At 44.1% G+C, this 13,004-nt stretch overlaps 1 protein-coding gene across 4 annotated transcripts in view; it reads right to left on the reverse strand.

The window, feature by feature from the left end:
• Positions 1 to 13,004, reverse strand: part of klhl8 (kelch-like family member 8) — a 70,992-nt gene that overhangs the window by 2,781 nt on the left and 55,207 nt on the right. For all 4 annotated transcript variants that reach the window (XM_072496299.1, XM_072496297.1, XM_072496300.1 and 1 more), the window contains 5 exons: positions 10,361 to 10,504; positions 10,166 to 10,277; positions 7,813 to 7,981; positions 3,683 to 3,842; positions 2,224 to 2,425 (listed from right to left, as the gene is read on the reverse strand). In XM_072496299.1, the coding sequence (XP_072352400.1) occupies positions 2,224 to 2,425; positions 3,683 to 3,842; positions 7,813 to 7,981; positions 10,166 to 10,277; positions 10,361 to 10,504 (787 nt within the window). The remainder of the gene's footprint in view (positions 1 to 2,223; positions 2,426 to 3,682; positions 3,843 to 7,812; positions 7,982 to 10,165; positions 10,278 to 10,360; positions 10,505 to 13,004) is intronic.

The raw sequence follows: 13,004 nt of genomic DNA on the forward strand, positions 1-13,004 counted from the left end.
TGAATTTATAAGATTACAAGACCTAAAAAGGATTCAAAACCATTGTGGGAAATAGTCAGAAAAGATGCAGAGGGGCAGGAAGTGCACATTAAGTATGGAATGGATGCTTTGTCCAATAATAGGGTTATGCTCAAGTCACTAAAAAAAAATCAAATCACAAAATTCTTACACGCAGAAGCAGGCTATTTGACCCATTGTGTCTGCACCAGCTCTCCAAATGTGCAACATAGCTCAGTGCCATTCCCCTGCCTTTTCACATATGCCTGCACATTAGATGATTACTTATATACTTATGTCCTGATTGAACCGATCGCCACCAAAAGTCCAGGCAGTGCATCCCAGACCTGAACCACTCGTTGTTCTGTGATATGAGGAAAACCATGATTAGGCAGTCAGAATTAGGTAGCTCGGGAGAAGCCATGCAGAGTAGATGTTGCCAGATCTGCTCAGTTTATCCGGCGCCGGGGGGGGGGGGGGGGGGGGGGGGGGGGGAAGAGAGGTGAAGAGAGGCCGAAGTTTTGGCTTTGGCCTCCCCGGTGGCCTAGAGACGGATTCTGTTGGGATGGAGGGACTTGGAGCCTCCAAAGTCGGGGGTTTGGGTCAGTGACATGGCAGGGTTTCTTCGGTTAGAGAAAATTAAGTTTGCCTTAAGGAGTTCACTATAGGGGTCCACTCCGAGGTGGCAGCCGTTCATCGGCCTCTTCAAGGAAAATTGGCTGTCAGCAAGCGGGGGGGGGGGGGGGGGGGTGGTTCGTGGAAGGGGAGGCATGGAAGTTACGAATAAGGGTAGGAAATCCAATGATGGGAGAACCGTGGGATGGAATAGGTACATGGACCATGATAGTTAGGGTTTATGCTTGGGGGGAGATGAATATGTTATTGTGGGGTTGTGTGTGTTGGATCGCTTTGTTTAAAATGTTAAAATTATAAATGCCTTAATAAAAAATGTTCTGAAAAAAAAAAACTTATAGCTGACGTTAAATTAGAAGACTCTGCTGTTATACCCGACTTGTGATACCACATTAAAAACGTGGCAAAAAGGGCAGCACAGTGGTTAGCACTGCTGCCTCACGGCACTGAGGTCCCAGGTTCGATGCCGGCTCTGGGTCACTGTCCGTGTCAAGTTTGTACATTCTCCCGTGTCTGCGTGAGTTTCCTCCGGTTTCCTCCCACAGTCCCAAGATGTGCAGGTTAGATGGATTGGCCATGCTAAATTGCTCTTAGCGTCCAAAAAGGTTGGGAGGGGTTACGGGGATAGGGTGGAGGTGTGGGCTTGGGTAGGGGCTCTTTCCAAGGGCCGGTGCAGACTGGATGGGCCAAATGGCCTCCTTCTGCACTGTAAATTCCATGATAGTTTATGATGATAGTCTACGTGCAGGGCTGGTGGATTGGCCACGATAAATTGCCCCTCAATTGTAAAAAATTAATTGGGCACTCTAAATTTTTATTTTTTTTAATGTTTTAAAAACATGCCAAAAGCCCATGAGGCTGTCAGCATTGTAGAGTTGTAACTCCCAGGAGTATCCAGTGCTGAGCAAAACACACATTTTGTTGTAAGTGCCCTTCACAACAACCTACATGTGCGAGGTTGGATTTTCCGTTTTTATAAAGATAAAAATGGCACAAAGGAACTGGTGAAGTCTGCATCTGATATGCACATTGCCCGCTCCTCTTTTGAACCTGATTCAAGCGAGATCATGAGGACTAAGCAGGCTCCCCTTTTGCATCAAAGGTAAGCGAACGTGGAGTGTTTCATGAGGGTCGGCCGGTGTGGGTCACGAGGTCGGTGAGTTGGGAAAAGGGGGTCCCTGGAAAAAAAGCTTGTAAGACACTGTATTAGCCTACAATGCACAAGCTGGTCCCTCAACCTTGGAACACAGAAATATATCAGGGAGGGGGAGATATGTTCTCTTCTGTCAACAAAAGAGTTGACAACACCAACTGATACAAAAGTAACATTACATTTGTGACAATACTAGAGAGGATTGGATGGGTGAATTTTGAAATTTGAGTGGAGAAGGTGGATTCTAAACCATAAAGAGTTTTACACTGCATCGAGTTTCAACTTATGTAAATGCAGCAGTTTGAGATGTCGCTCAGCCAAAGTTTTCCTTTCTAGGATGCTCATGAATGGACCAAGTTGTAAACAAAAATACAACATTCACAGAAAAAAAAGCTCTTTTGTTCCACATACATCCTGCTAAAAACCAGAGGGACATTTACCTGTTCATTACCGGATCATAAGCTTCCACAGTATTCAGATAAACATTGCCATTGTGACCACCAACTGCAAAGATTTTACCCATTAGAGTGGACACTCCAACACCACCACGGGGTGTCGTCAGCTCTGCCACATACTCCCACTTGTTCATACGAGGGTCAAACCGTTCCACAGAGCTGAGCGGAGAGTTATCATCAAAACCACCTAAATATGAAAACAAACATAGCTTGAGTATGGACACAAAGGATAAAAACAAACTAGCTGTTCTGACAGAACAGTGTGAAATGTCACCGTGTGTTCCAGCAGTGGATCTTGGCAGCCAGGATTCAACCAATCAACGGTTAGCCAACAGGCTCTTCATTGAACGAACATTGTGTACAACACAGTATTTCAATTAAGAGCACAGAAAAGGTGAAGGAAAGGAAAGCTCATTAACTTTTAAAAATCCTCAATCAAAACATCATAGACAAGAAAATTAAAGTTCTATTCTCAAAATTATGAAAGTAAAAGTGTAGTTATTTTATTGTAATGAAGAACAATAACAGAACAAAATAAATCAATTCCAACACTAATTGAAAAACTGTCCAACCTAGTGATAACCCTCCATTTCTTCCTCTGGAGAGAATGGAGCTGAACCAGAAGGTGCTACATAGTTCTCAAAATCAGAAACATTCCTCCCAAATCCTATTTTCCGTGAAAGAATAATAAACAAGAATAAATAAGAATAAACAATGGTGTAACTGGAGGAGACATTATTCCACAGATGATAGTTTATATTGATCTACAAGGTACATTTCATTGCTCCGAGAGGCTGAACAGTGGAAGAATAGGCTCCTGTAATTATGCACTGCAAGTACATAGTAACCACATTACAACAATATTATTGTATTGGTAAGCCAATTAGGATATTTAGATGCATTAGAGTTTCCATGCAGGTTCTACACAGCTTCTAGTAACATTTCCATCTTTTTCTACCCCATTTCTTTCCTAGTCCCGTGTACAGTTAAACAGGCTACCTATAATAATAATAATCTTTATTGTCACAAGTAGGCTTACATTAAAAAAGCCCCTGGTCACCACATTCCGGTGCCTGTTCAGGTATACAGAGGGAGAATTCAGATTGTCCTTATTACCCCAACAGCACATCTTTGGACTGTGGGAGGAAACCGGAGCACCCGGAGGAAACCAACGGAGAAACGGGGAGAACGTGCAGACTCCGTACAGACAGTGACCAAAGAAGGGAATTGAACCTGGGGCCCTGGCGTTGTGAAGCAATGGTGCTAACCACTGTCCTACCAATTGTCAGCTTCAGCCAATGCCTTTATGAATTAGCCATAAGGATACATGAAGACAATCAAATGTCTGCATTTGTTAAGACAACATCTCAATTCCATTGATTCATATTTACAGTGAACCTTTTATTTTCAGGAAGTGTGTTGATATACAAGGATTAATACTCACCTACTATGTACAAGCAGCCATTTAATTCGCCAACTCCATTTCCAGCTCTTCTTTGTCCCATGTCCTTAATTTCCATCCACTTGTCCAAAAAAGGATCATATCTCTCAACGCTAGACAAAGATACCACCCCATCATTCCCACCAACAGCATACACATAGTTCTAAATGTGGAGAAATGAACAATAAGATAAGATGCAGTTTCATCACGAAACAGGAAAGGGAGCTGGAATAGGAAGTCGCATGAGGCAAGACCTTTGCTGCAGACAGAAGTTTAGCATTGTGCTATCACAAAACAAGAATGCTGTAAACAAGATGTGATGGGGCTTAAAATCTATTTTTAATGGCGGTGTTCAGACGGCAGGCTTTAAAAAAAAATAGACCAAATCCTAAAAAGTTCAATAAAGGGAAGCAATGACTGCCTTCTCCTGTGTTATTGACTGTTTTCAATTCAAATGTTTAAAAGGCATCACAACCAATTATCGTATTTTTAAAAAAAATCATTCAACCTTGTGATTCAGTTAAGTGGATAAAGTTTTATTAGAATTGGCAAACACTGACCGTCATTCATAACAGCAAAGAGATGTGCCAGTAATGCCATCCCCACTTTACTTATGTGTTTTTAACTGTTTAAAAAGTAAACACCTGACAAAATCCTAAAATGGAAAAGCAAGTACCAATCTCAATCAAAATTTTACCAACTTTTTTGGCAGTCTAAAAAAGGATTAGCAAGGATATTAATTTCCAAGCAAATCATCCCCAATAGCATCCCTGATGACTATGTCTGCGGGAAGTGTGACCAGCTGCATCTCCTCACAGACTGCAAGTTTGGTTGGGGCAGCAGCTAGACACACTGCAGAGCATACAGGGGGCAGAGAGGGTGATAGGCACTAGCTTCAGGGAGGTGGTCACACAGGTTCAGACAGGTAGATGGGTGGCTGGCAGGAGGGGCAGACAGGAGCCATCTGTGGCTATTCCCTTCTCAAACAGTATACAGTCTTGGATACTGTTGGGAGGGGGGGGGATAGCCTCTCAGGGCAAGATACCAGCAGCAGCCAGGCCTATGGCACCACAACTGGTTCTGTTGTAGAGCCGGGCTGGGCTAAGTCCAAGCGAGTCATTGTAGTAGGAGACACGATAGTCAGGGGCTCAGACGGGTGCTTCTGCTGCAAACGGGACTCTAGGATGGTGTGCTGCCTCCCTGGTGCCAGGTTCCTGGATGTCTCTAAACGGCTACAGGGTATCCTGAAACAGGAGGGTAAACAGACAGATTTCATTGTCCACATTGGTACTAATGACATAGGCAGGAAGAGGAAAGAGGTCCTGCAAAGACAATTCAGTGAGTTGGGTCGGGAGCCAAAAAGCAGGACTACGGTAGTAGTCACCGGATTACTCCCCATGCCACGTGCTAGTGAGGCTTGGAACAGGGAGATAGTACAGTTGGACACGTGGCTAAAGAGCTGGTGTAGGAGGGAGGGCTTTAGATATATGGATCACTGGGATGTCTTCTGGGAAGGTGGGACCTGTGCAAGAATGACAGGTTGCACCTGAACTGGAGGGGCACCAATATCCTGGGTGGGACGTGTGCTAGTGCTGTTCGGCAGGGTTTAAACTAGTGTGGCAGGGGGTGAGAACCAGAACAGCAGGCCAGTAAGTGTAGAGACTGGGGAAAAAAGAGAAACTGAGATAAATATGGTGCAGAGCAAGAGCAGGCAGCGGGAAGTCGCAAGGCTCAACAGGACTGTAGGAGTGGAGTGCGTTTGTTTCAATGCAAGAAGTATAACAGGTAAGACAGATGAACGGAGAACCTGGATTACTGCATGGAACTATGATGTAACTGCAATTACGGAAACATGGTTAAAGGAGGGACAGGATTGGCAGCTTAACATTCCGGGATATCGTTGTTTAAGACGGGACAGAAGGGGAAACAAAAGAGGTGGAGGAGAATGGACTAGTTAGTGATAGGCAGCATGGTTTTGTACGGGAAGATCATGCCTCACCAATTTGATTGAGATTTTTTGAAAGAGGTGACAAAGAAAATTGATGAGGGAAGGGATGTAGATGTAGTTTATATGGACTTTAGTCAGTCGTTTGACAAGGTCCCACATGGCAGACTGGTACAAAAACTTAAATCACATGGGATTTGGGGTAGGCTGACTAGATGGATATAGAACTGGCTTGGTTATAGAAGAGAGAGTAGGGGTGGGAGGTTGTTTTACAGAATGGAGATCTGTAGCTAGTGGTGTTCCGCAGGGTTCAGTGCTGGGACCTCTGTTGTTTTTAGTATATGCAAATGATCTGGAGGAAAGTGTGGGTGGACTGATTGGTAAGTTTGCAGATGACACGGAGATTGGCGGAGTTGCTGATAATGCCGTAGATACAACAGGATATAGTTAGATTGAAGACTTGGGCACATAAATGGCAGAAGGAGTTTAATCCGGACAAATGCAAGGTGATGCATTTTGAAGGATTAAATCTAGGTACGAATTATACTGTAAATGGCAGAACCCTTAGAAACATTAACATATAAAGAGATCTGGGCATGCAGGTCCACACTTCCCCAAAAGTGGCAACACAGGTGGCCAAGCTGATTAAGAAGGCATATGGCATGCTTTCCTTCATCAACCGGGGCATTGAGTACAGGAGTTGGGAAATCATGTTACAGCTATATAAAACCTTGGTTAGGCTGCATTTGGAGTATCACGTGCAATTCTGGTCACCACATTATCAGAAGGACGTGGAAGCTTTGGAGTGTACAAAGAAGGTTTACCAGGATGCTGCCTGGTCTCGAGGATGTTGGGTATGAGGAGAGGTTGAATAAACTAGGATTGTTTTCACTGGAAAAGATGGAGGTGGAGGGGAAACCTGATAGAGGTCTACAAAATTATGAGTGGCACAGAGGCTTTTTCCAAGGGTGGAAGTGTCAATTACAAGAGGACACAGGTTCAAGGTGAGAGGGGGAAAGTTTAAGGGAGATGTGCGGGGTACGTTTTTCACGCAGAGTGTGGCGGGTGCCTGGAATACGCTGCCATAGGATGTGGTGGAGGAAGGCACATTAGCAACATTTAGGAGGCATTTGGATGGGTACATGAATAGGAAGGAAATAGAGGAATACAAACTGAAGTTTTTTAAAGTTTTTCATGATCAGCACAGGCTTGGAGGGCCGAAGGGCCTGTTCCTATGCTGTACCTTTCTTTGTTCTAATATGTGCTTCAGTCCTAAAAATGCAATATTTAATCTTGGTTACCTGTGACACGGACCATGTAAAAGTCCATCGACCTTGGGCGGGAATTTCCGGTCACGGGTGGGTACGGCCAGAGAATCCTGCCCCTTGAGTTTAATCTAGCATCCCATTGAATGCATCTACGCTGTTCGCCTCAACCAGTACGTGACAACAAATTCCACATTCTCACTATTCTCTTGAAATCTCTATCGGATTTATTAATGACTATTATATAGTTATGGCCCTAAGTACTGGCTTCACTCTTCATCTTTTCCATGTTTGTCCTTGTCAAGCCCTTTCATAATCTAAAAGACCGCCATTCAGTCTTTTCGTTTCTCGAGAAAAGAATCCCCAGCTTGTTTAATCTCCCCTAATAGCTATAAATCAAAAAATAACATTCTCCAGTCCTATATTCTTTATAAATCATGGAGACCAAAACTTTTTTCAGTACTCTAAATGTGGTCTAACCAAGGTTCCAAGCTCGACATAACCTTAGTTTTTCAAATCTATGCCTCTCAAAATGAATCCAAAAGTTTTAAAAAAATTTATAGCTTCAGAATTCATATTCATAACTTTGATGGATACCAGGGCAGCACGGTAGCATAGTGGTTAGCACTGCTGCCTCACGGCACCGAGGTCCCAGGTTCGATCCTTGCTCCTGGTCACTGTCCGTGTGGAGTTCTCCCCGTGTTTGCGTGAGTTTCGCCCCCCACAACCCAAAAGATGTGCAGGGTAGGTGGATTGGCCACGCTAAATTGCCCCTTAATTGGAAAAAAATTAATTGGGTACTCTAAATTTATTTTTTAAAACTTTGATGGATACCAGAAAGCGCCCTGATATTTAGGATTGATGTCAACTACTAAACCATGTTAATAATCTACTTCCTAATGAAGAAAAGATGCAGTACTTACCCCGAGTGCAACTGAACCTACACCACCCCTTGGTGTGTTCATTGCTGCCACGGTGCTCCACAGGTCTGAGTCAATGTCATATCTCTCAACATCACTAAAGCATGTGTGATCATCTAGACCACCTATGGCATAAATTGGACCTCCAAGTGATGCCAGAGAAATGCCCCTCCTGTAGATAATAAAAGCACATCACATCAGAATCACATCAAGTTATTCATAACTTATAAAGACTACATCATAAGTAAAAAAAACAATTTCTGGAAAAATTTCTCGTGTTCCTTACTCAACAGGGGCAGCACGGTAGCCTTGTGGATAGAACAATTGCTTCACAGCTCCAGGGTCTCAGGTTCGATTCTGGCTTGGGTCACTGTCTGTGCGGAGTCTGCACATCCTCCCCGTGTGTGCGTGGGTTTCCTCCGGGTGCTCCGGTTTCCTCCCACAGTCCAAAGATGTGCGGGTTAGGTGGATTGGCCATGATAAATTGCCCTTAGTGTCCAAGATTGCCCTTAGTGTTGGGTGGGGTTACTGGGTTATGTGGATAGGGTGGCGGTGTTGACCTTGGGTAGGGTGCTCTTTCCAAGAGCCGGTGCAGACGCGATGGGCTGAATGGCCTCCTTCTGCACTGTAAATTCTATGATAATCTATGAACATCAGAAAACTCCACCAGAACAGCAAAAATAATACAATATGGATTGTGAGATAGATACGTAAACACAATTTAGCTAATGCAAGTAATCTCAGCCTAACATCTGCCTGTGTTTACACTTCATCAGAGAGCTGATTATGTGGTCACTGGCAGCAAATAGTAAATTATTTAATGCGCTGGCACCAACAGCTTGCCCACCAGGAGGGCTGGAAACAAACAAGAGTGCAAATGAATTTTTTAAAAATCTATTAATTCGTGGAATGTGGACATTGCTGGCTGGGCCAGCATTTATTGCCCATCCCTAATTGCCCTTGAACTGAGCGCACTTCAAAGGACATTTTAAGAGTCAATCACATTGCTATGGATCTGCAGTCAGAAGTAGACCAGACCAGGCAAGGGTGGCAGGTTTCCTTCCCTAGAGGACAGCAGTGAATTAGATGGGTCTTTACGACAATCAGCCATAATCATTAATCTTTTCTAATTCCAAAATTTAATTGAGTTCAAGTTCTCCCACCTGCTGTGGTGGGACTGAACTCAAGCCCCCTGAGCATTATCCTGGGTCCCTAGATTGCTAGTCCAGCAACAATGCCACCACTATCAAATTAAAACGCAGACAACAAAAACCCAACTTCGCATTTTGCAGAAAGTCAGGTTTAAAAAATGAAAAGGGCAAAACAGAATATCAGGCTGACTGCAAGGACTTTTCTGTCACCATAACTTATAATTCCCTGGATTTCTGAATATTTCACTAAATTATTTACCTGTTTGCTATACAATGCTACTGTACAGTAAACTGCTGCCATGCAAATCACTCTGATCAGCTGCAACAGCATATCCTGACATTTGGACAGGTTAATTGGCAGATCTGACACCAAGTGAATGAAACTGCCACACTAATAGATGGTGTTATGACATCTTACAGTTGGTTATAGTGTTGTGGTGGCGGTGCTAGAAGAATTTATACAGTTCCTTCTCCATGAAGAAGTTGCAAGCTGCTTCATACAGATGTGAGGATAATAGAGACAAGATCAAAAAAATAATTAGGAGGGACGCCCAAGGGTTTGGTCAATGAAGTGACTTTTAAAAGAGGGTATTGAAAAGTGGAGGTGGAGAACAAGGGGTAGGCAGGTTTGAAAATGAAATGAAAATTGCTTATTGTCACAAGTAGGCTTCAAATGAAGTTACTGTGAAAAGCCCCTAGTCGCCACATTCCGGCGCCTGTTCGGGGAGGCTGTTACGGGAATGGAGTTCCGGATTGTGGGATGGATGTCAATGAAGACAGTCACCAAAAGCTAAGGAATTGACTAGGAACAGATTTGAAGAAAAAGTTTTGTAAAGCTGCAAGTGATTGGAGACAAGAGATTTAAAGAGCAAAGATTTTAAATTTTAAATACAGGGAACAGGAGCCAATGTAGATCAGCAATGATAGGTGTGGCAGGACTTAGTGCAGGATAGGATACAGGTAGCAGATACAATGAAATCAACTGGATGTTCCCAAAATGCCATCTCAACCCTTCCACATGCAAGAATGAGCTCATCACCCGAATCCTGGCTTCCTCTTCTAAATCACTGAAATGATGACTTCAAGTTGTGTTAAGTACAGTGCTGAGCCTTACTGTACCGCTTGGAGTGGAAAATTTGATTTTTGTACTAAAATCAAGCCAAAGCACCCAGAGATTAAATGCACCCATTTAAAGATAACCCTACCTTTTAGTATTCATGGAAGCTTTCATCATCCACTTGTTGGTCAGTGGATCAAATACTTCCATGCTGCCTAAATGCTCATTTCCATCATGCCCTCCAACTGCATAGATTTTCCCTGAAGTCCAACAAAATAAAAATAATTAGAAGCTGTTGAATTTTATCAAGCATAAATGGAATATTATTTAAATTATTATTCACCATCCACTGAGATTACTCCAACATGTCGCCTCCGGCTGTTCATTTCGGGTGCAAAGAACCAGCTGTTTTTGCTTATTGAGTAACACTCAATACTACGGAATGGATCACCTGCTCCTCCTCTGCCACCAACACAGAACATGACACCTGTACCAGGTAGAATAAAGATAGGTACAAATGTTAATACTGAAAAAGTCTTTTAGTAGAACAAAATGAATAAATGTTTGCCATCAATCCCAAAATTGAGTAATTTTAGGCTATAGATATATAGGTTATATATTACTAATTATATATTTTAAATCTAATTAAGCTTCCCCTTTTCTTGGTATTTTTACAGTAATGTGCACAGCATACTCACCAGGGAAAGTATACAAGTAAAAATTTAATTATGTATTATGCAAAATATTGTTTCAATTCACAGGTCAAACTACCAGAAACCTGACTACATTTGCAATAAGAGAGACTGATTTTGAAAGGTTTTTAACTAGTCTAGTCTAAACCCGGTACAGATTACATGACTAACTTTAGATTAACTGGTAGAAACAAATCACCATCCTTCTCAGGCACAGCATAAAATTACATGGCCCTGTTGAATAAAAGTGTGTAATTTGAATGTTTGCTGCGTTGTCCAATTGAAATGGAATTATTTAAAAGCACATACTCATCTTCAAGGAAACTACATTAGAATTCCAATGTTGTACCTACAGTCAAAAAAGAATTTGATATAACCTATTTTAAGAGAATAAGGCCCCCAGAAAAACAGTTACTGTTTTCCAATTTATCAGAAACATTTGACAGTACTGTAATATGAAAAGGGCTGATTAAAAGCTCTCAAATTCCACATGGTGAGAAAAAGCTTCAAGGAAAACAAAAAAGCCTGGTAGATTTCTGTTTTTATGATAGATCGTGATGTTCTAGTAAGGTACAAAATGCATTTGTACTTCAACAGCTTTTACAACCAATTTAATTGTACTACTGAATTTTTTTCCCGAACCATAGAACCTCAGAAAAGTTGTGGCACGGACTTCCGGGTGCGGCGATGACCAGCTGAGTCGCACGTTTCGGCAGCTCCCTGTGAAACGGACTTTTGGGCTCTTGATAGGAGCCCCAACGGCAATTTTGACGGCTAAAAACACTGTGCGGTAAACCAGAAGGGAATCCCCCCTGGATACGGATGGAAAAAGGAGGAGAGAGTGGCCAGATTGCAGTGGATCCTTTAGAACAGCGGCAAGGAAGGCAAGCAAAAACCAAGATGGCGTCGGAAGGTGGCAGTTTAACATGGGGCCCTGAACAACAAGAGTTCTTGAAATGCTGTGTGGAAGAGATCAAAAAGAAAATGAAGAAAGAGCTGTTGGCCCCGATACTACAGGCGATCGAAGGGCTAAAGGAGGAACAAAAGACCCAGGAGCGGGAGCTTCGGGTCGTGAAGACAAAGGCAGCCGAGAATGAGGACGATATACAGGGCCTGGTGGTGAAGACGGAGACGCAGGAGGCACATCAGAAACGATGTGTGGAAAGGTTGGAGGCACTGGAAAACAACGCAAGGAGGAACAACCTGAGGATTCTTGGTCTTCCTGAAGGTGTGGAGGGAGCGGACGTCGGGGCATATGTGAGCACGATGCTGCACTCGTTAATGGGAGCGGAGGCCCCGGCGGGTCCGTTGGAGGTGGAGGGAGCATACCGAGTGATGGCGCGAGGACCTAGAGCAGGAGAAATTCCCAGAGCCATAGTGGTGAGATTCCTCCATTTTAAGGATAGAGAAATGGTCCTTAGATGGGCGAAGAAAACTCGGAGCAGTAAATGGGAGAACGCGGTGATCCGCGTTTATCAAGACTGGAGTGCGGAGGTGGCGAGAAGGAGGGCGAGCTTTAATCGGGCCAAGGCGGTGCTTCATAAAAAGATGATAAAATTTGGAATGCTGCAACCGGCAAAACTGTGGGTCACATATCGAGGGAGGCACCACTACTTTGAGACGGCGGATGAAGCGTGGACTTTTATTGTGGAAGAAAAACTGGAATGAGCGGGTTATTAAAAAGAACGTTCGAACAAAGTGGTGGGGCGAATGTGGGGGGCAAAGAGGGGTTTTATGTACTAATCCTGCGATGTGGTAACTTTTCTCTCTCCCACAGGTGGTGATGGGGGGAGGAGGGGAGGTGGAGGAGATGGGGCGTTGGCCATTGGGGGCGGGGCCAAGGGAGAAGCGCGGGCTTGGTTCCCGCGCTATGATAATCATGGCGGGAATAGAGAAGCAGGAAGGAGGGGGCGTCGCACGGTGCAAGCCGAGGTCACGGGGGGAAGCAGAGGTCAGCCAGAGTTTGCTGACTTCTGGGAGCAACATGGGGGGAGTAATTACGCTAGCGGGGGATCTAGCGGGGGGGGTGGGAGGGGGGAATTACTGGGTTGCTGCTGCTGGGGAGAGGGGGGAGCTGGTATGGGAGAGGATGGGCGGGGGGGGCACCGCCTGGGGGAGATACAGCTGCGTGGGAACCGGGTGAGGAGCTGGAAAAAGGTGATGGCTAATCGACAAGGGGGGGTAGGAAGCCCCCCAACTCGGCTGATCACGTGGAACGTGAGAGGGCTGAACGGGCCGATAAAGAGGGCACGGGTACTCGCACACCTTAAGAAACTTAAGGCAGATGTGGCTATG

The sequence above is a fragment of the Scyliorhinus torazame genome, chromosome 3 (assembly GCF_047496885.1).
Source record: "Scyliorhinus torazame isolate Kashiwa2021f chromosome 3, sScyTor2.1, whole genome shotgun sequence".
Taxonomy (NCBI): Eukaryota; Metazoa; Chordata; class Chondrichthyes; order Carcharhiniformes; family Scyliorhinidae; genus Scyliorhinus; species Scyliorhinus torazame.